General features: G+C 41.6%; 1 protein-coding gene across 1 annotated transcript in view; it reads right to left on the bottom strand.

Annotated features, from left to right (window-relative positions):
• thoc2 (THO complex 2) overlaps positions 1-22,372 on the bottom strand; it is a 162,537-nt gene that overhangs the window by 68,042 nt on the left and 72,123 nt on the right. The window contains exons 12-17 of the mRNA XM_078547456.1: positions 13,078-13,273; positions 10,979-11,020; positions 8,985-9,115; positions 8,796-8,897; positions 6,259-6,343; positions 5,223-5,316 (exon numbers count right to left, since the gene is read on the bottom strand). Coding sequence (XP_078403582.1) covers positions 5,223-5,316; positions 6,259-6,343; positions 8,796-8,897; positions 8,985-9,115; positions 10,979-11,020; positions 13,078-13,273 — 650 coding nt within the window. The remainder of the gene's footprint in view (positions 1-5,222; positions 5,317-6,258; positions 6,344-8,795; positions 8,898-8,984; positions 9,116-10,978; positions 11,021-13,077; positions 13,274-22,372) is intronic.

Here is a 22,372-nt window from a genome sequence, read left to right as displayed (position 1 = left end):
AGCTCATGCTCATTAACTGAATCTCTCTTTTCTATTTTCTCGGCACAAGCACATCGAGATCCCCAAGCCATTCCAGCAACACCTGTGTGTGCCCAAGGATGAAGCTCCAGAAGAACCATCACGGCACTAACATGCACCCTCCACCAGCTGAGACACACACACACGTTGGTGGGGCACAGATGTAGATTAGGCTCAGGTTCACTTTCTGGGGAACACCTCAGTGACACGTCCTTGCAGCAGCTGGAGGCAGGGACAGCTGCTGGAGACTAGCCACTCGCTCTGAGCCAGATGATGATCCTCTGGAAGATATGCTGGAGATGGAATGACAGGCGGCGGAACATCGCAGAGATTCCACAGTCACTCAGTGGACCAGAGCAAACAATGGAGGAGTCCGTTCGCATTCTGTCTGATGTCACGGCTCCAGCATTCAAGCACCTCGGGTTCACCATGAGAAGACTGGCATCCACCACAGAGACCTTGGTCCAGCAGGTCTTGTTGAATTTGAGCTCGGCCTTGTGCTCCATGGGCACACATCCTGGTGGGCACCATCAGGACGTAGGCAACATGGCAACGAGGCACCTTGACCTCCCTCTGGGCACACCATCTCCTGCAGGAGTCAGGGCAGGGCCCTCAGGCACCCAAAGGGAGGATGAGCGTCAGCCCGACACCCCAGGGCCTTCTCTCAGGATACTCCCAACAGTGTGCAGCTGCTCACAGCCCCCTCTGCCCGAGAGCTCATCCACTCTAGCTTCTCAGGCCGCCAAAGGCGCTTCTGCTCGAGCAGGTGACCCTTATCAGGCTGGGGTCCTCCAGGCCACGGGCCACCATCGGACATCCACCAAGGTCAACACAGACATCAGGACGTAGCAATCAGGAGGCTGCCTCCACCTCTGCTGTGGATGTTGGGGCTGCACTCAAGCGTAGCGCTGGTGTTAGGAAAGTTTAGAAAAATCGATGTCACTTCTGGGTCACGGGTGTGTTAGACATGTAATTAAATTGCACTTTTGTTAGTACATTTGATGGTTGTGTGAATGTTCCTGTCAACTGAAAGCTTTGTGATTTTGTACTTTGGAGTCCTCTTATTTCGAGATTTAGCCTTCCTCCTACTCCGTGATAGTGCCCCACTGTGAGATTAACATTGCCTCAGTTGAACTGGTATCTGCATCCTGTGTGAGATGTCAGTGTTTCTCACCCTTCTTCCTCAAAGAACACCATTGAGTGAGAGTAGTTTATCAGCATTGATAATCTAGCGGCATGTGCTTCTCCTTAGTGGTAGTGGCAGAAGAAAAGACACGCACAGGAGGAGGAGATCCCCAAGCATGTCCACAGGAAGAGGAGGTCCCCAGACATGTCCATATCTTAGTCACAGCAGTGTTTGCATTAGATGGTGGCAAAGGCTTCAAGTCGTCTCTTGCATCAATCTTGCTCCGAAGTGGGCTCTCAGTTCTCAGAGTGAGCTAACTCACAGGGCCAAAGCAAAGATCATGGCCTGGCAAAGATTCACGAGGCAAGTGTGAATGCGGGACTCATTCTCGCTGCAAGTGGGTGGACATCCCGAGTTGAAAGAAAATGGCTTTGAGGGCCCGGAGAGATGTGGCCATGACTTTACTCTTCCTGGAATCTGTCAACGATTAATGTATCACGGTCACGTCTCCCTTCCTCCATGGCGTGATCGCGCTGATACTGACCTTCAGCAGCCTCCTGAGGTTCCTGGACCTCTGGATCTTCATCCTCTGATAAGCTTTCATCCTCCTCCAGGTAATCCTCTGGCAGGGGGAGTCATCTCTTTGCATAGCCAGATTGTGAAGGGTGTAACAAACTGCGATGATGCGGGAAACCCTGTCAGAAGTGTTTTGGAGTGAGCCACCCGAGCGGTGCAAGCATCTGAAACACACCTTCAGAAGCCCTATGGTCTGCTCTATAAAGGATCATGTGGTCCTGTGAGCAGCATTGTACCTCTCTTCAGAACGACTCTAAGGGCAACGCACCAGTGTCATCAGCCAGCGCTTCAGTGGGTACCCCATATCCCCAAGCAGCCATCCCTGCAGACGATCGAAAATCTCAGGCACCTGGGAGTGACTCAGGATGTAGGAGTCATGGCAACTCCCAGGATACAGTACGCAAATATGCTGTTGTAAGTGCTTCCAGTGATCACACACCAGTTGCACATTGATGGAATAACAGTCCTTGCGGTTTATAAACATTAGGGCCTGCTGCAATGGAGCCCATATAGCCGCATTGTTGCAATCTATTGCACTCAAGGGAAGCCTCAGCTGGCGGTGAAGCCAGTGAACCTTGTAGCCTGGCGATCTTCGTCCAGAGCAAACTTGACATAATGATGGGCCTTCATGTAAAGGGCATCTGTGACTTCTTTTATGCATCGATGTGTTGCGGACTGAGAGATGCCGCACAGGTTCCCTGATGATTCTTGGAAAGAACCAAGGCTAAGAAATTGAGTGCAGCGGTCACCTTCAAAGCCACTGGCAGGAGATACCTTCCAGCTACATGTGGCATCAGGTCTTCACGAAGAAAGTGGCATATGTGATGTATCAGGTCTCGGGCAAGCGCAGACGTGCACGGCATTGCCTCTCGCTCATTTGTGAATAGGAGGCTCGATAAACCCTAGGTCTGGGTTTCTCATCTTGTTCATGCTCTGGCTCCACTTGGCCCTGTCCCTCCTGCTGAAGCTGCGCACGGAGTTGCCTCTCCCTCCTTCACCTCTTCCACTGCAATAGGACCGTGACAAAGACAGCATTGAGCCCTGGATCCATATCTGCTTTTGCCTTCTCTCTGAAAGGAAACATTGAAACATTAATGATTCAAGGGACAAAAAAGCAAAGCTCAGAGGATGACACGTTTGGAGACTGTAAGGGTCTACAGCTTTTCCTGCCCTACTTGCATGGTGACTGGTGTTGCCTTGTCCCTGAGACACTAGTACACACATCAAAGTGACCAAGATGGCATTGCAGATACGTAACATTTTGAGCCCTGTGTGGGATGCTAAAGTTTAAGTGAGATGATTGACCCAACCTTGCTCTATGCTCCAATCTTTGATGCGGCATATTAATGACCAATCAGTTGCTCATGGTCAATGAGTGGATGTCCTTTGTCCCATTAGGAGTGGCACATTTAGTAAACAAGTGACAGGCTTTTATTGATGGAATGCCATATATGATACAGCTGTGCCTCCTTCACTATTGCCAGCATTCCCAAATTCTACATTCTTGTGTTACATTTGAGATGCAGCGACTGTGATGTGTAGCAACTGAGTTCTGAGCAGCCCTTTAACAGTGCAAATGAAGCTTTTGACTTTAAGTGGTTTTCATCGCAAGGGGGTCTTCCTCCTTTCTTTCTTTCTGAGCAGAGAGCTGCTCACTCTGGCGGCAATAAGAGGTTAGAGGGCGATCCCAGAAAGGCCCTCCCTCATGTTCGCCCTCTCCCCTAACTGCCATTCCACAGCCTTCCCTCACTGTTGACCCCCTCATGTTCGTCAGCCTGACCCCTCGCCTCATAGCCCACCCCCCGAATGAGGTGCTACTCTCTGAAAGTGGAGGCCTGCATGATTACCACAGCACAGTGGTGTTCCTCAGGACAATGAATGCAAAGAGAAGGAGCGGACCAACCCGACAGCCCTAGCAGAGTGGCGATCATCGCAACAAGTCTGGCGCAGTGCATTGGCAGGTATGTTCCACTCACCTCAAAGTTACCAGCAAACTGAGATCGGAATTGTGCACGTCACCCCTTTTCAAATTGGGTTTGACGCCAACATAATTTCCTGCTGGCGTGGCGGAAAGATTGGAAAGCGTGGCAAGATTCCGGCAAGCAGCTGTTTTAATGAGCATTCATGACATGCTAACGAATACAAATGGCTTTTGTGCCACTAGTTGGCGAGATAACCAACTCACCATGAAAACATCGTCAGGAGAATTGCGACCAGTTTTTATGACGGCGGGTTTTCGATTTTTTAACTCCCACTGGATTCTCCTCCGCTCCCACCTGCCAGAGCCGGCCGCACGCGAAATGGGAAAATTCCACCCATTATTTCAATTTTTCTGCACAACATGCTACCAAAATTAATCCAAGGACAGTTGTGCACCTTTATAATTTTTGTGGCAGCATGCCTGCTGGGGGTCTCATTTATATTGTCAGTGTCAAATGGTTGCGGGGTTTTTAATTATTGCCTAAGTGTTTAAAATTCTACCTTTTCTTTTTAATTAGTGAATATCCATTATCCAACCACATTACATAAATTTTTCTTACCAGTTACATTCCATCAAAGTTCTACACATTATATTACACCTCATCAATCCCACTACATAGCCCTAAAATATTTTCACCAACTTTAAAAAAAAATCCAATTTATCTGAATTTGAACCCACCCTTCCTCCCCCACCCCACTTAAATACCTTCACGTAATTGAGCCTCTGAATATCTTGAGTTCTGTTTTGAGGGATTTATTTTGAGGAAAAAGACACTTGCCCGTGGATCAGTTAAGGGATATTAAAGGTCCCTGCAAGATGATTTGCTAAGCTGAAACAGTTGCAGATCACCTCTTGGCTCATGTTAAAACCACACTCCCCATTTGTTTGCTATAGCGGCACTTTATGGTACACAGTAATGACTCCTACAGTTTATATCACCAGCACAATCAAGTGAGAACATGATTTCTTTCCATGTGGAAAGCAGTTTTACCAAAAATGTCTGCCTCATTCTTCCCAACATTGCTTGTTTCAAATGAAACTAAAATAGCATCATACAGGGTTGATATTTCGCATTTTAGAGACATTACACCAAAAGACAATTTTTAAGAGGTGCTCAGGTATACCTTTGTCCACAGGCATGCTTGACTACACAAATCAGATAGGTGTTGGGGAGACTGGAAAATAAGATAGCTCTGATACTGCACATTGTAGAGCACAGCGAGAAAGAATCACGATCCCATAAATCCTGCCCGTTTAAAACATGCTCCAAAAATCCAATACCAAATGCATTTTAAATACATTGCAGAAATACTAAAGGAGCTCTATTAAGGTCAGCTAAAATAAACAGTGCTTTTCACAATTACCAGGAAGAATTCAAATGTAAAATAATTTCTGAGTAGTTCTTAACTACAGTGCATTATTTTTTTACTAATTGACAAATGAATCCAGTGAATGGAACATCATGTTATCCCCGACTATGTTAAATCAATATAAATAAACCACTTATTTAAAAAAGGATACAAGCCAAGACATCATAGTTCAAAGAAGTGAGGTATTTCAAAGAATCCACAACAGGAGTAATTAGGTTGTCATATTTCTGAATCTGTGATAAAATCTATTAAGAAACAGGTGTAAAAGACAGGCAATCGATATGATTACTGAAACAAGAGTGGTTGGCCATTACAAGAAGACCTATTATGCATTAAAATTCTGTATACTGTTTACTTGCACACTAGTGACATAAGAAACAAAGAGGCTTCAATTCATTGGATATGGCTCTTAAATTAAAAGAAATAGATGCATTAAAATTAATTTCATGTCAAGTATAGTAAAAGACAATGAATTAAAGAATGGATGCAGAAGTATACAACTCATTGTTGAACTTTGTTGAACACAAATACAAGAAAAAGTTACCCTTCCATTTATATTTTGCCTTTCACAACTCAAGGCGAACGCCTTAAAGTGAATTAAATGTAGATTGTTTGCGTCAATGCTCAAAACTCACTGCTCATTTAATTAATTTCTGATAGATTTTGGAACTGAATTTGAAGGAATGAAGGAATAATTTTCAGCCTTGTGATTGCCATTCTTCAAGTTAAGTTTGTACATTAAAAAGCATAGCTACCTGATGAGCAGAGTGGAACTTAGTGAATGTATAGTATTTAATTGTGTAAAACAATTTGGTGCATTTACCAGCTTTTTTAAAAACTTGTCCTGTTTAAAATTAAATGTTAAAATATTTGCAGCATCAGTGACTTATGTGCAGGATATGATGGACAAGTCAAACCTGTGCTAGAATGAACTCTCAATTCAGACAGATGCAGGGCAAAGATCTTTCCATAATGCCTGAAACATTAGGAATTGGACTGAGTCTGTCCAAACATGATGCTTATAGCCAGCAGTGAGGGGGATTCTTTTATCCCTTAGATATAGCCAACATTCAAATCCAGATTCCAGAGTTATCTAATTTAAAGTACACCCAAGAAGAACTATTACACTTTCATCTGGAAAGATGTAATTTTCATTAGTACATAAGTGATCACAAAACAACACGTACATAATCGAACAAAATTGTTGGATTACTGTGACTCAGCTTTCCAATTTGTCTTCCAGAAGGCTTTACATTTTCCTTAGTCAGTCGCCTGGAAAAGAGAACAGCGGAAAATGAAAAGATGGTTTTGGTATTATTTTTACATTTCAAGCTTGAAAGTATATCAATATATTGTGAATTTATGTTAAAAGTCAGCAAAACAAATCACACTTCAATTAAGTAAGAACTTCCACATCATGGAAACAGCAGTTTGCAGCATTGGCTACCGGCTAAATAAAAAGGGAGAAAGACAAAGTTAATAGCAAACTTGTTAAGAAAGCACATTTGTTTGTTTGGTAGTTAATTTTGGTGTTAATTATCAACACTAACCGGCAATCGTCATTAACTAGTATATACCATAACTACAGAATGCAAGTAAATGTAGAAATCAATCTTAAATATGACTATAAATCCAATTTTTCTTCAATGCTCATGTAAAACATCTCAGTGTTACACATTACCGTCAAAAGGTGCATCCTTAAAGTCAAATTTCCGGAAAAAAAAGGTTTATTTCTGACACTGGGTAGGGCCTAATGGCTTTTTTCTATTCTTATAAATTCTCAGATTACAAAATCTTGTAAATCTAAAGCATCTTGAACAAAGACAAATTTGACCCATACCACATGCCAAAGACACAGCCATATGATCCAAAAATCAGAGCATTACTGTATCACTGATTCAATACATTTGGCCAGCTAAAATGACCAGTGGATACCAGAGACACTGACTCACTCATCCAGCAGAAGTAGAATAGAGCACAAACATTGTCTACCCTAGCTCAAACTCATTGAATGCATTCACAGTTTTGTAGGTGGGGTCATCTGCATGTCCAGGACAGGCCAGCTGCAGAAGTGCTTCAGCATAAGCATCTTCTCTCATCCTGATCTGCCCTTACAAGTCTCCTACCACCACATAGCCGAAGGTCTCCCCTGAGGCCCAAAAAAGAAAGTCTTCAGCTCTGATGGGAAAGAGGAATAAGTACCACCAAAAACTTAATTAAACTCCCTCAAGGCCTTATTCTGGTACAATGTATAAAAGTGCAACCCATGAATTCAGAGTTGCCCTGGAGCTTACTAGGCCCAATACAATGATATAAAAATGGCTGTCTAGAAAAATAAAACCAGATTCTGTTTCAAAAATCTCACTGACCCTGTCAATGCATCCTGCACTCCAGGCGAGAATTTTGGCCCCCACTGCCTTCCGAAAATTATTTCATACATTCCTTTTAAATAATATTGCAAACGTTCATTTGAAATATCAAGTCAAACAGCAGTTAGGAGGTGGAAATTGTAACTTGAATCATAAAATGTCAGTTTATTGTTGCAATTTCACATCTCTGTACAACAATGCAGTAAATTAGTTATATCACAACCTGATTAATGTAGTTAAATAGTATTTTTAATTTCCCATACAGCAAGCCAATACTTTTACTGTTACCAGTGTACAATTTATATTTCATGTTCATGGAGCTTCATTTCTATTTCAGTAACCATGTTATATGACAGCAATAGTTCATATGACTATCACTTTTCATTTCCTCTGCTTTAAACTGTTTACTTGCTATTACACAGAATAGTTGGAAAAAAATTCCGCTGAAAGATTACATTTCTCAACACTTTGTGAAAGGCTCGTTTTAGTTTTAGCATTATACTAAACTGTAATAAAACCTGAACCATAATTACTATTGCTACTCTATAAAGATCTGTTAGTAACGATTGCAAAACAAGGAAAAATAATTAAATTCTTAAAATTCTTTCAACTCATTCATAAATTTTGACACATTAAACCAGAGGCGGAAGAGGAAGAAATGTATACACAGTCTTGGGTGTTCCCAGAAAATCATAAAGACAATGATCCATTTTTAAATTGTTAGCACTGTTATGTAGGCACACAAAGAGACAAATTTTCATGCAGCATTGCCCCACATGCAACAATTAGATAATCATTTAAGACAGCCATTTAATCTGTTTCTGTCATGTTGGATGAAGAATAAACGTTTTCTGGGATCCCAGGAGAACTCCACCGATTTTAGTCGATTAGTGCCTTGGGATTTTTATGCCCACCTGAACAGATGAGGCCTGATTTATGCTATTGACAGACTGATCATGGTAAAACTGTTCAACCAAGATACCATTCTCTTACAAACAGAACACCATTGGTATTTCAAGTCAAAAATAAATTTCAAAAGAGGACTGCTTGCCACTCTTAAATGTGGAGGGGAAAATCCAACTATTTTAATCATAGTTTTAATAATCTTGTCACAAAGCAATGAAGCAGGGTAGCTTAATCCCAATAGTCTGGTAACTAACACGTCAGAAAGAAAAATCCATCATCTGTTCCCATGAAGGGTTTTACAATAATCCATGAATTTAAAATGACCAAGTTTTCAAGGGGAAAAAAGTATTAACTTTTCTCATCACTAGCATATGAAAGTACTAGGACATTCTGTAATGAGCTTTGCTCCAGCTCACTTATTTGAATATAAAAAAAATAATAAAACTTACTTCATAATATACTTGGCCCTGTCAATTGTCTGAGCTTTGACTTTAACCAGCAGAGGATGGCTACTGTAAGTGTCATTTTTCCACTGTCCATACAAACGATACCTTAAAACAATATATTTAAGCGTTAAGCCACAATGTAACGACACAGGAATAAACCAATATATTTGAACGTTCCTCTAAGATATTCACCTATGCTGGTACGGGAATGTTTTCAACATTCCCCAAAGCTCTTCTGACATACATGCATTGGAGTCCATTAAAGTAAGGGAAGGCAGCAACACCTGATCTGCAATACTGAGGAAACAACTCACGAGTGACTCCTGTAGAGTTAAAGAACAGTTATACAGTAAATGCTCAAGAATAGTTTATTTAAGATCAAGTTCATGCATTATTCACTTCAATAGATAACATAGCCCACAGCCAATCTGTCAATTAACATCAAATGACATTTTCAACAGTGAATAAGCAAAACTGAACATTTCAGCAAGCGATGTTTAAACCCTTTATAATGATGTAAGATGCCACTAAATTGAAGTAAGAGATATGAGTCAGTGGCATCAGAAAAATTTAATAGGGAGTCAAATCTTGAAACAATGTGATATTTCACAATGTTCCTTAACAACAATCTGAGCACTTCAGAATATTTACTGGAAGCAGTTCATTCTTCCAATGAGGGAGATGTGAACCAGCAACTCACAATTATCATAAAGGTCTTCACAACTAAAATACCTTGAATTTGATAAGTATTCATATGCAATAATTTTTTTTACATTATGTAAATAATTCAATGTAACAAATATGCCATAACACAGCAAAATTACTACTGTGTGCTCGAGACATACTCGCATTTGCCTTTGAATATCTACTTTATTTCTAGGTCAGGTTAAATGCTTATTCTAAGGATGTAGTCAAGAGGCATATAAATGTTAGGACTAAAATTAAACTTAATAACTTTGCTCTGTGCAACATTCTATCATTTGACACCATTCTATATTCACTTTCCAAGATACAGTGACAGTGGACTGTGAAGTTTTAGCAAAAAGATTGAAGTACAGGTCAGGAAAGGTTATGCTCAAACTACATTTAGAATGCTTGTCATCTTGCACTGCTTAAGGTTAAACTGAGTGATTTGAACCAAGAAATTACACTGAAGATTTGAAAACATTAAATAATATTTATATTCATATAAAATGCCTTCCATCTGTTATTTTCAGGGGACATCTAGTCATTAACTAGTTTGTTTAAAACAAATTCAAGCCTGGATAAAAGTAACAGACTAAGGAATTTCATCCAAAAGTTTTAATATTTTAGTCTAATTTTAACAATTTAAATATCACAATATAAACTAGTTATAAAAATTATCTTGTCACTTGTTTCATCGAATATATCAGGGTCTCATGTAACAAAAACTATGATTAAAAACTGAGTTTTTGTTGCAACCAATCTAGGCCAGCAGTTCCAATGCAATACTGAGGGACTGCTATTCTGGTGGAGATGCTGTCTTCTGAATGAGACATCAGGTGGACATAAAAGGTCCCATAGTGGTTTTCAAAGAAGAGAAAGGGAATTTTGCAGTGTCCAGGCCAATATTTATTTCTCAACCAACATCACTAAAATTAATTATCCAGTCATTGATCTCATTGCTGATTGTGAAATTGGCTGCCATGTTTTCTACATTACAATGGTGGCTACACTTCAAAAGTACTTCATTGGCTTTAAAGCATTTTTGACACCCTGAAATCAGGTAAGGTACTATATAAATGAAACCTTTTCTTCTTTTTCATTAACATTTTCTAACCCAGCAGTCCAACCTGAGCTCACCAAGTTAGTTTATCAGTGTCCCATATAGCCCAACATAGCCCATTTAGCAAAATATATAGCCCACACCATACTACTACTGTATTCTTAGCAATTTCATATTTTTGCTGCACCACTAGGCTATGACTGCACTACCAATAACAAAATTTCCAAGACCAGTTAAGCTTGATGTAGTATTGTCCAAACTATTGAAGTTACACAAAAATTGGTTTAAGTGGGAAAGTAAAATGCTCTGACTTAACTGTTGTCCAAAGAAACCTAGTTTAATATGTTTAATATATTTAATAAATATGCACACATTCACAGGCAATGCATTAGCAAGAAATATCTAGTAATCTGATCTCCAATGAATTATGGGAACTTACCATTTTTTCCTTGTCATCTGGTTTACCTCCATCTGATGCATGCTGCAAATGCACAATAAAGTGTGTTAACTCCATTACTTAAGCAACAATTTAAAAAGTGACTTGGTCAGTCAAAGTCGCCACGACAACCCAATTATTTACTTTGCAGGTCAAGTCAGAAACACAACAGACTTGCATACTAATAGTAAATACAATAGGTTCAAGCTTGTTGTTTTAATTAACTTTTCCTTTTATGAATAAAGATTTAGATGTACATTTCTTCACTGATTTTTCCAACACTAAATCTTCTCAGAATCCTCAGTACTATTTTAGTCGTGATCTTTGAAACACCAAATATGCAGTAACCAATACATTCAGAACAAAACAAGAAGCAGCACCAAGTTTTGCTGTGATTGAGTGTCATTGCGACGTTGACAACTAACAGTCAGCATCAGAAAACCAACAACTTTCTCTATGTATACACTTGATCTTATTAATGTAATTTCACTTATTAGATTTGCCATAAATCAAACATTTTCAAATGAGAGTATTTAAGACCAGGCATAATTTTAATGAAAATACTTAAACTGCATTAATGACAGAAAGGTAGTTAAAATCAGCTAGCAATGCACAATTCTGATGTAACCTGTGGTATAGCATAATTGATGATAAGCAACCAGTGCTTATGGGGATTTATTTATGCCCCAGAAAGTAGGACTTGGAGCAAAATAGAGTTGCATTATCTACAAAAACACAATTAAACAATAACACAGACTCCAAAGAATGGGTATAGCATCTAAAAACAAATATTGTTAAAAGTTGATATGTTCAGGAGTGAAAATTCTGTGCAGCTGTTGGTCTATCTTCACGCAAAAAAAAATCCGTGTTGACAGAAAACTCAAAACATCTTTCCTGCACTCATCATTTAACGTATGACAAGTCAAACTGAATAAACTTAGGGAGTCACCTAAAATGGTTAGTCTACAAATAGACTATATGCTTCAATCCTTCATAAACAGCAAACTATTTTATCCTAAATTTAAACTGAATTGCAATTTATCTTGCACACCTAATTAATGTTTTGACAAGGTACAACCGAATTAAACTTGCAGACAGCTGAATGACCTGTGCTTTGCAGTGATTACTCTTTACTATTTATTGTTAATTCAAACGGTTCACTCTTGTTTCGTGTTTAATAGGCCAAAACTGAATAAATATGAAGCAATAAACTGAACTTGACATTTGAGTACCATGACGTAATAAAACTATTTGCTGTTGGGCGTGATGGTGTGTGAGCTGAATCGTTAGAAAACCAGCCAGGAAGGTATTAGCTTCAGTAAACCTGACAGTAGTTTTAAGGTTTAGTGTTTTTCAAATAGCTAGTCTTCACATTTCACACTCACAGCAATCGGGGCACCATTTACTGATGCACTGAACTGGTCTCTGTGACCTTTCATTCTTATTTTGCTTTTTAAACATCTTTGTTTCAACCCTAAATTTTATTTCTAAGTATTCCACACACACTGCCACCATCCCCCCCTAAATATTTTTATATAGCATTTACATTAATAGTTCCTTAATGGCTGGACTTTTTTTCTTTTCTTTCGGTTTAGTTTACGAGCATGTGTATATGTTCTCATCATCACCTCCATCATTAATAAACCCAAGCAACCTTGCCCAATATTGCTTGCCTTTTCTTTAAAAGAGAGTCATATAGGGGTCATTCAGTTCATTATGTCTGTGCCAGCTCTTTGCAAGAGCAATTCAGCTAGTCCCACTTGTCCACCCTGCAAATTTTCTCTATTCAGGTGCTAATCCAATTGCCTTTTCAAAGCCATGATTGAATTTGCTTCTACCATACACTCATGCAGTGCATTCCAGATCCTAATCACTCATTCTGTGAAAAAGATTTCCCTCATGCTGTCATTAGTTCCTTATCAATCACCACAAGAGACTCAAATGCCCTGATGAAAAATTAAGAGTTTCTAGCCAAATTGCAAAAATGTCACTCCTCTAGATTTAAAGAGCATTAAAGCAGATATAAAACTGCAACAGTTTTAGAACAATGACATACAGAAAATATACAAGCCACCTAGAATTTGAATAAAGCTCACACCAACCTCTTTCATAAATGCCTTTCCTATACGAACCACTTTGGCAAACAAGATAGGGTCATGCCATAGGTGAGGGCCAAGGTAGCACAGCATGCTAAAGACTTCTTTTCTTAAGTCTTCAAATGTTTCGATTGGCTTTGGAGCCCTTTCATTTCTAAGCGATGGAATGACAGCTCCCTTGGCACCCTTTGGTACACCAACTCTGCAAATAAAATATGAAGATTTTGTATAAATATAAGCCAAGTTGATTGAAAAAGCTCAGAACAGATAAAATGCTTGACATTAACAAAATCTACAGAAAGGTAAGAACACTTTTATGAACTTGTGTAAATATCAAAATGCAGCTGACACCAATCAAATCAAAGTGTTCAGTGAATAATCTGATTTGATGTATCCAAGTTTCATTGGAATAATTCTTGTTGAAGTAGAGTCCATAAATTATTTTAAAGAAAATTAGATAATTGCCTGAAATAGCAGAATACCAAAAGATAATTGGGAGCAAACAGAAGAATGATATTAGATTTCTGGCTAATGTGGGGTTAAAAGCTACCAGCGCAAACTAGTTTTTGTGCTATAATATTCTACAGTTCCAAGAAAAAAAATTTCCACGGCTAATTCCTTAGGTTTTCCTCCAAAATTTCAAATATTACTTATAGAACTGTAGTTTTTACAATCCTCTCCACTCAAGTTGTAAGAATTCTGTTAAACAAATATCAAATGATTTAATTCTTCTTCAAAAGATGCATCAGTAAAGGTTTTCAACATTTCAACAATTTTTTTTTATTATTCATTTACGGGATGTGGGCGTTGCTGGCTAGGCCAGAATTTATTTATTGCCCATCTCTACTTACCCTTGAGAAGGTGGTGGTGAGCTGTCTTCTTGAACCGCTGGAGTCCCTGTGGTGTATGTACTCCCACAGTGCTATTAGGAACGGAGTTCCAGGATTTTGACCCAGCAACAGTGAAGGAATGGCGATATATTTCCAAGTCAGGATTGGCAAGTGGCTTGGAAGGAAACTTCAAGGTGGTGGTGCTCCCACGTAACTGCTGCCCTTGTCCTTCTAGATGGTAGTGGTGATGGGTTTGGTAGGTGCTGCCTAAGGAGGCTTGGTGAGTTTCTGTAGTGCATCTTGTGGATGGTACACACTGCTGCCACTGTTCATCGGTGATGGAGAGAGCGAACATTTGTGGAAGAGGTGCCAATCAAGCAGGCTGCTTTTTCCTGGATGGTGGCAAGCTTCTTGAGTGTTGTTGGAGCTGCACTCATCTAGGCAAGCAGAGAGTAGACCATCAAACTCATGACTTGTGCCTTGTAGATGGTGGACAGGCTTTGGGGAGTCAGGAGGTGAGTTACGCGTTACAGGATTCCTAGCCTCTGACTTGCTCTTGTAGCCACAGTATTTATATGGCTCGTCCAGTTCAGCTTCTGGTCAATGGTAACCCGCAGAATGTTCACAGTGGGGGATTCAGTGATGGGAATGTCAATGAACATCAAGGGGCGATAGTTAGATTCTCTCTTGGCGATGGTCATTGCCTGACACTTGTCAGCCCATACCTGGATATTGCTTCAGTATCGGTGGGGTCACAAATGGTGAACATTGTGCAATCATCAGCGAACATCCCCACTTCTGACCTTATAATGAAAGGATGGTCATTGATGAAGCAGCTGAAGATGGTTGGGCCTAGGACACTACCCTGAGGAACTCCTGCAGGAACTGAGATGATTGACCTCCAACAACCACAACTGTCTTCCTTTGTGCTAGGTATGACTCCAACCAGCGGAGAGTTTTCCCCTGATTCCCATTGACTCTAGTTTTGCTAGGGCTCCTTGATGCCAAACTCGGTCAAATGCTGCCTTGATGTCAAGGGCAGTCACTCTCACCTCACCTCTGGAGTTCAACTCTTTTGTCCATGTTTGAACCAAGACTGCAATGAGGTCAGAAGCGGAGTGGCCTTGGCAGAGCCCAAAATGAGCATCAGTGAGCAGGTTATTGCTCAGCAAGTGCCCCTTGAGAGCACTGTTGATGGCCCCTTCTGTCATTTTACTGATGGAGAGTAGACTGATGGGGCAGTAATTGGCCAGTTGGATTTCACAGAATCTTCATAGTGCAAGAGGCCATTCGGTCCATCGAATCTGCACTGGTTCTCTGAAACAGCACTACCTAGTCCCACTCCCCTGCCTTATCCCAGTGCACATTCTCTCTTTTCACATAGCAATCCAATTCCCTTTTGAATGCCTCAAACGAACCTGCCTTCACCACCCTCTCGGGAAGTTTGTTTCAGACTCCAACCACCCTCTGGGTGAAAAAAAAATTTCCTCACTTCGCTATTACTTCTTTCACCAATTATTTTGAATCTGTCTCATGTGAGTTCATTGAATTTTTGCAGCACTACATCTAGGTCCTCGGACTTGACTCCTAGCATTAACTCCTTGCTGCCTTCTCATTGTGCATCTAGAGGGCCTCCAGGGCGCCTGCAGAGGGATGACAACTTTTTTCCTTTGTAACTGCTCCAGCAAGGTCACCAATGCAGCGTCAGGAAGCCCTGGAGCCAGCTCTCTCCCATGTTGTGCTATTCTTCAATGATTCCCAGGTCAGGATCTCTTCCAGTCACTACCTGCTTGAGACATAATGCATGCACACTTCCGGCACTGCATTTGAGAAGCATTGGTTATTCGTGCATTGTGATCCCTTGTTTTTAGGAGCAATAGAACTTAGCTCCAAAAATGTGTAAGAGCCCCCTGAAAAGCAGTTGGTCAAGAAAAGGTTAAGAAACTTAGGTTTTCTGTGATGTAGTTAGCCTGGTAATTTGCCCTGCTTCTTCTACAGGACATAGCCAGGCAATTTTTCAAATTGCCAGGTAGATGTCAGTGTTGTAGCTGGAACAGCTTGGCTAGGGGCGCAGCAAGTTCTGGAGCGATGAGTCTTTAGTACTAGTGTTGGAATACTGTCAGGGCCCATAGCCTTTGCAGAATCCAGTGCCTTCAGCCATTTCTTGATATCACATGGAGTGAATCGAATTGTTGAGGGCTGGCAACTGTGATGCTGGGGGCCTCTAGAGGAGGCCGACGGATTATCCACTCTGCACTTCCAGCTGTAGATTGCTGTGAATGCTTCAGCCTTATCTTTTGCACTGATGTGCCAGGCTACTCTATCATTGACGACAGGGATATCTGTGGAGCCTCCTCCTCCAGTGAGTTGTTTAATTGGCTGCCACCATTCACAACTGTATGTGACAGGACTGCAGAGCTTAGATCTGATCGGTTGGTTGTGGAATCGCTTGGCTCTGTCTATCACTTGCTGCTAATGCTACTTGGCACACAAGTAGTCTTGTTTTGTAGCTTCAGCAGGTCGACCCCTCATTTTTAGGTATGCCTGCTGCACTCTTCATTGAACCAGGGTTGATCCCCTGGTTTGGTGGTAATGGTAGAGTGGGGGATATGCCAGGCCATGAAGTTACAGATTGTGGTGGAGGATAATTTTGCTGCTGCAGATGGCCCACAGCGCCTCATGGTTGTCCAGTCTTGAGCTGCTAGGTCTATTTGAAATGTATCCCATTGAGCACAGTGATAGTGTCACACACCTTGGAGGGTATCCTTAGTGTGAAGATGGCACTTCGTCTCCAGAACAACTGTGCGGTGGTCACTCCCACCGATACTGTCATGGACAGATGCATCTGTGCCGGGCAGGTTGGTGAAGATGAGATCAATTATGTTTATCCCTCACCACCTGCCACAGTTCCAGTCTAGCAGCTATGTCCTTTAGGACTCGGCCAGCTCAGTCTGTGGTGGTGCTACCGAACCACTCTTGGTGATGGACATTGGAGTACCCCAGCAGGATACATTCTGTGCCCTTGCCACCCTCAGTGCTTCCTCCAAGTGGTGCTCAATATGGAGGAATACTGATTCATCGCTGGGGGGTGGGGGGGGGTGGTGGGCAGTACGTGGTAATCAGCAGAAGATTTTCTTGCATATGTCTGACCCGATGCCAGAAGACTTCATAGGATCCGGAGCCAATGTTGAGGACTCCCAGGGCAACTCCCTCTCGACTGTATACCGTTGTGCTGCCACCTCTGCTGCATCTGTCCTGCTGGTGGGACAGGACGTACTCAGAGATGGTGATGGTGGTGTCAGGGACATGATCTGTAAGGTATGATTCCGTGAGTATGGTTATGTCAGGCTGTTGCTTAACTAATCTGTGAGACAGCTCTCCCAATTTTGGTACAAGCTCCCAGATTTTACTAAGGAGAGCTTTGCAGGGTCGACAGGGCTGGGTTTGCCGTAGTCACATCCGGTGCCTAGGTTGATGCCGGGTGGTCCATCTGGTTTAATTCCTTTTTATTGACTTTGTAGCGGTTTGATACAACTCAGTGGCTTGCTGGGCCATTTCAGGGGGATTTATAAAGTCAACTACATTGCTGTGGGTCTGGAGTCAAATGTAGCCAGATCAGGTGAGGACAGTAGATTTCCTTCCCTAAAGGACATGACTGAACCAGATTGTTTTTTATGACAATCAACAATGATTTCATAAAGGCAAAAAAGGTGTGGCTAAGGGTACCCAGATGGGCCCCAGTTATGCCTGTCTCTTTATGGGGTATGTGGAACATTCCTTGTTCCAGTCCTACTCAGACCCCCACTCACAACTCTTTTTTCGGTGCGTCAATGAATGTTTCGGTGCCACTTCATGCTCTCATCTGGACTTGGAAAAATTTATCAATTTTGTTTCCAATTTCCACCCCTCCATCGCTGTCACATGGTCCATCTCCGACACTTTCCTTCCCCTCCTTGACCTCTCCGTCTCAATTTCTGGTGATAGACTGTTCATTACAAACCCACCGACTCCCACAGCTGCTTTACTACAGCTCCTCACACCCTGCTTCCTGTAAGAACTCCATCCCATTCTCTCAGTTCCTTCGCATCCATCGCATCTGTTCTGATGATACACTTTGCAAAGCAGTGCTTCTCACGTCTTCCTTCTTCCTTAACCGAGGTTTCCCACCCACGGTGGTTGACAAGGCCCTCAACTGTGTCCGACCCATCTTCTGCGCCTCCGCCCTCACACCTTCCTCTCCCTCCCAGAACCATGATTGGATCCCCCGGTCCTCACTTTTCATCCCACCAGCCTCCGCATTCAAAGGATCATCCTCTGCCATTTCCACCAACTCCAGCGTGATGCCACCACCAAGCACATCTTCCCTTCACCCCCTGCTGTCAGCATTCCGTAGGACCGTTCCCTCTGGGACACCCTGATCTACTCCGACATCACCTCCAACACCTCAATCCCCTCCCATGGTACCTTCCCATGCAATCGCAGAAAGTGCAACACCTGCCCCTTTAACTCCCCCTCCTCACCATCTAAGGACCCAAACATTCCTTTCAGGTGAAGCAGCACTTCACTTGCACCACCTTCAATTTGGTCTACCCCATTTGCTGCTCCCAATGCGGTCTCCTCTACATTGGAGAGGCCAAACGCAGACTGGGTGACCGCTTTGCAGAACACCTTCGGTCTGTCTGCAGGCATGATCGAGACCTTCTTGTCGCTTGCCATTTCAACACACCATCCTGCTCTCATGCCCACATGTCCATCCTTGGCCTGCTGCAATGTTCCAGTGAAGCCCAGTGCAAACTGGAGGAACTGCACCTCATCTTCCGATTAGGCACTTCAGAGCCTTCCGGACTTAACACGGAGTTCAACAACTTCAGACCATGAAAACTCTCCTCCATCTCCACCCCTTTTTGATCCCCCTTTTTTTTAAACTTATCTTTTAATTTTCATTTATTTATTTTTACTCACTTATTTCCATTATTATTGTTTAAACTAATTTCCATTTTTATTCATTGTTTTATCCCCAGCTTTTAGCCTTTTCGATCTTTTTTCCCACCGCCGTCCCCTCCCCCCACCCCACCCCCACTAGGACCATCTGTCACTTTCCAGAGTGTTTACCCTGGTCCTGCCATTATCACATTCTGCTTTCCACTCTTAATGTCTCCCTTAGCCAGTACCACCACTATTAACAACCCTTTGACCTTTTGTTTATGACATCTTTCACAATCTCTCCTTAGCCTCCACCTATCGCTAGCCTTCTATCCAGCTTCACCTGTTCCGCCCCCTTAAACAATATACATTTCACCACATTTCTACTTCCCTTTAGCTCTGAAGAAGAGTCATGCGGACTCGAAACGTTAACTCTGTCTTTCTCTCTACAGATGCTGTCAGGCCTGAGTTTTTCCAGCATTTTTTGTTTTTGTGACAATGATTTCATGATCATCATTAGACTTTTAATACCAGATTCTTATTGAATTCAAATTCCACCATCTCACGTGGTGGAATTCGAGCCAGGGTCGCCAGAGAATTACCCTGGGTCTCTGGATTACCAGTCCAGTGACAAAACCGCTACGCCACCGCCTATCAGCTAGTTCAGGGGAACATTTTCCAATGTCAAGCTTCACATTAAGCTTCTACAGTAAATCAGACCTGCCCATTTTGATTTTGAGGACTTCTTAAATCCTTTGAACTTAAATTATTTTTTCTCTTCCTACTTCTCAAAAAGACTCAATGGTTGGCACCACTCCAATGCCAATATGAAAATAGTTTACAGTCAGTAGTTACAATTTTTTCTGCACATTCTTTACGAAACAGATTTTAATTAAGAATTGTACCTTCCTCTGCTAATGCCTGGATGTTGATTCAGGGCGATATTCCATCCAGGTTTAATTAGAATTTTGAGACAGCTTTTAGCCATCTGCTGTATTTCCTAGCAAATTTAAGGCTATTATTTACACAAATGCAAGACATTGGCACCTGTGGATACGAGAGGTTTATGAAAGTCCAATAAATGGTTTGCAGTCAGCTCTAAAGAGTTATTAAAATTTATTCATTTTCAAAGTTAATGCTTATTTTAGTACCATAAATTTTGCCTGCATTCACTGACTGCTGTCAAAGGTAAATGTACATTTTGCACGACATTGCTTATGTCGCGTCAGAAAATACACTACAATGGTAGGTGTGTTGTACCATGCAATGGACAACACATCAGAGTTTATCAGAAATCTATGGAACTTGGTCAGACGAAAGATAATCTCATGAGTCTATGCGATGAAGAGAAGGAAGAGCAAAACAAAATTGGGGTGGCTGAGGCTGGAGGTCCGATGATGAGTTTATTTACCTGCCAATTCGAGACAGGTTTGTCTGGGGAACAAAAAAAAAAACAATCATCTGTAGCAGCATTTATAAAGACTCCACATTTAATACTAGGGCAGGAAAAGAGCTTCAACCTAAATAGTGTGGGTGAGGGATCATGTTTAGGATGATATGATAAATTAGAGAGAGAGGAGGCGGCAAGAAAGCAACGTAACAATAAGGGAAGTAGTGGTCATGGTGTGGCAGGAAGAGACAGAGCACACAAACTTGAGCATGTGCCAGCAGATAAGGCTAGAGGTTGCGAAAATAATAAAAAGGCAAGAGTTAAAGACACTCTACCTGAATGCACGCAACATTCGCAATAAGGTAGACAAAAAGGTGGCACAAATAGAAGTAAACATATGATCTACTTGCCATTACAGAGATGTGGCTGCAAGGCGACCAAGGTTGGGAACTAAATGTTCAAGCATATTTGACATTTCGGAAGGATAGACAAAAAGGAAGAGGAAGTGGGGTAGCACTGTTAATAAAGGATGGGATCAGCACATTCATGAAAGATGATCTTAGATCAGAAGATCAAGATGTGGAATGGGTGGAACTAACAAATAGCAAGGAGCAGCAAACACTGCTTGGAGCTGTTTATAGGCCACCAAATAGTAGTGGTAATGTAGCACGGTATAAATCAGGAAATTGGAAGTGCATGTAACAAGGGTAATACAGTAATAATGGGGGACTTCAATCTACATCAGTGCTAATGCTATGGAGGGCGAATTCCTGGAATGTATACAAGATGGTTTTCTCAAACAGTATGTTGAGGGACCAACTAGAAAATGGGCTATTTTAGATCTAGTGTTGTACAATGAGAAAGGATAATTCATAATCCTGTGAGAAAGGAGCCTTAAGAGAAGAGTGACCATAATATGATAGAATTTTACATCAAGTTTGAAAGTGATATAGTTCAGTCCAAAACTAGGATCTAAATCTCAACAAAGGAAACTACAATTTATGTGCAAGCTGGCTGTGGTAGATAGGGAAACTACATTAAAAGTTATGACAGTAGACAGGCAACGGCTAGCATTTAAAGAATCTCTGAAAACGAACATGCAGGTTCAACAAGCAATTAAGAAGGAAAATGATATTTTAGCCTTGTTTGCAAGAGGATTTGAGTACAGGAGTAAGGAAGTATTGCTGCAGTTGTATAGTGCCTTGGTGAGACCACACCTGGAGTATTGTGTACAGTTTTAGTCTCCATCCCTCAAGAAGGATATATTTGCCGTAGAGGGAGTGCAACGAAGGTTCACCAGACTGATTCCTGGGATGGCGGGATTGTTCTATTGAGGGGAGATTGAGGAGACTGGGCCTGTATTCTCTGGAGTTTCCAAGAATGAGATGATATCACTGAAGTGTACAAAATTTGTACCGGGCTCCGCAGGGTAGATGCAGGAAGGTATTTCACCTAGCTGGGGTTGGGGGGAGTCGAGAACCAGGGGGCACAGTCTTAGAATAAGAAGTAGGCCACTTAGGGCTGAGATGAGAGGGAATTTCTTTAGTCAGTGGGTGTAAATCTTTGGAATTCGTTACCCCAGCAGGCTGTAGCGGCTCAGTCATTGAGTATATTCAAGGCAGAGATTGACAGATTTCTGGATATTAAAGATATCAAGGGTTATGGGGATAGTGTAGGAAAATTGCATTAAAGCGGAAGATCAGCCATGACCTCATCCAATGGCGGAGCAGGCTCGAGGGGCGGAATGGCTTAATCCTGCTCCCACGCTTCCACGTTCCTATTTTCCTTACACGTTATCAGACAAATGCCTTTGGGGGCTCCATCATTCAACAACATAACATGACCATGCTAAAATTATTTAACACTATGTTCTTTTAATGCATTAAATTTAGGTTAAATCATCAGCATTAACAACAACTTGCATTTATATAGAGCTGTTAATGTATTTCTTAACTATAGTAGGGCTATTATTTACAGCTATATCTAAATGCACAAAGTAGTATATAAGAGGCTTATAATCCTTATATGGAAAAACGTCAAGGCGCTTCAGAAAAGCATAATTAAATAAAAATGGATGACCTTCCTTCCTGCACTTCTATGTTTCAATTTCTTCAATGCACCCCTGAATTAGCTCTAGTTAGAACCTCTGATTGTAACC

Source organism: Cetorhinus maximus, chromosome 8 (assembly GCF_964194155.1).
Source record: "Cetorhinus maximus chromosome 8, sCetMax3.hap1.1, whole genome shotgun sequence".
Lineage (NCBI taxonomy): Eukaryota > Metazoa > Chordata > Chondrichthyes > Lamniformes > Cetorhinidae > Cetorhinus > Cetorhinus maximus.
Note: the sequence above shows the minus strand (reverse complement) of the source record. Positions and strands in the feature narration are given on the sequence as shown.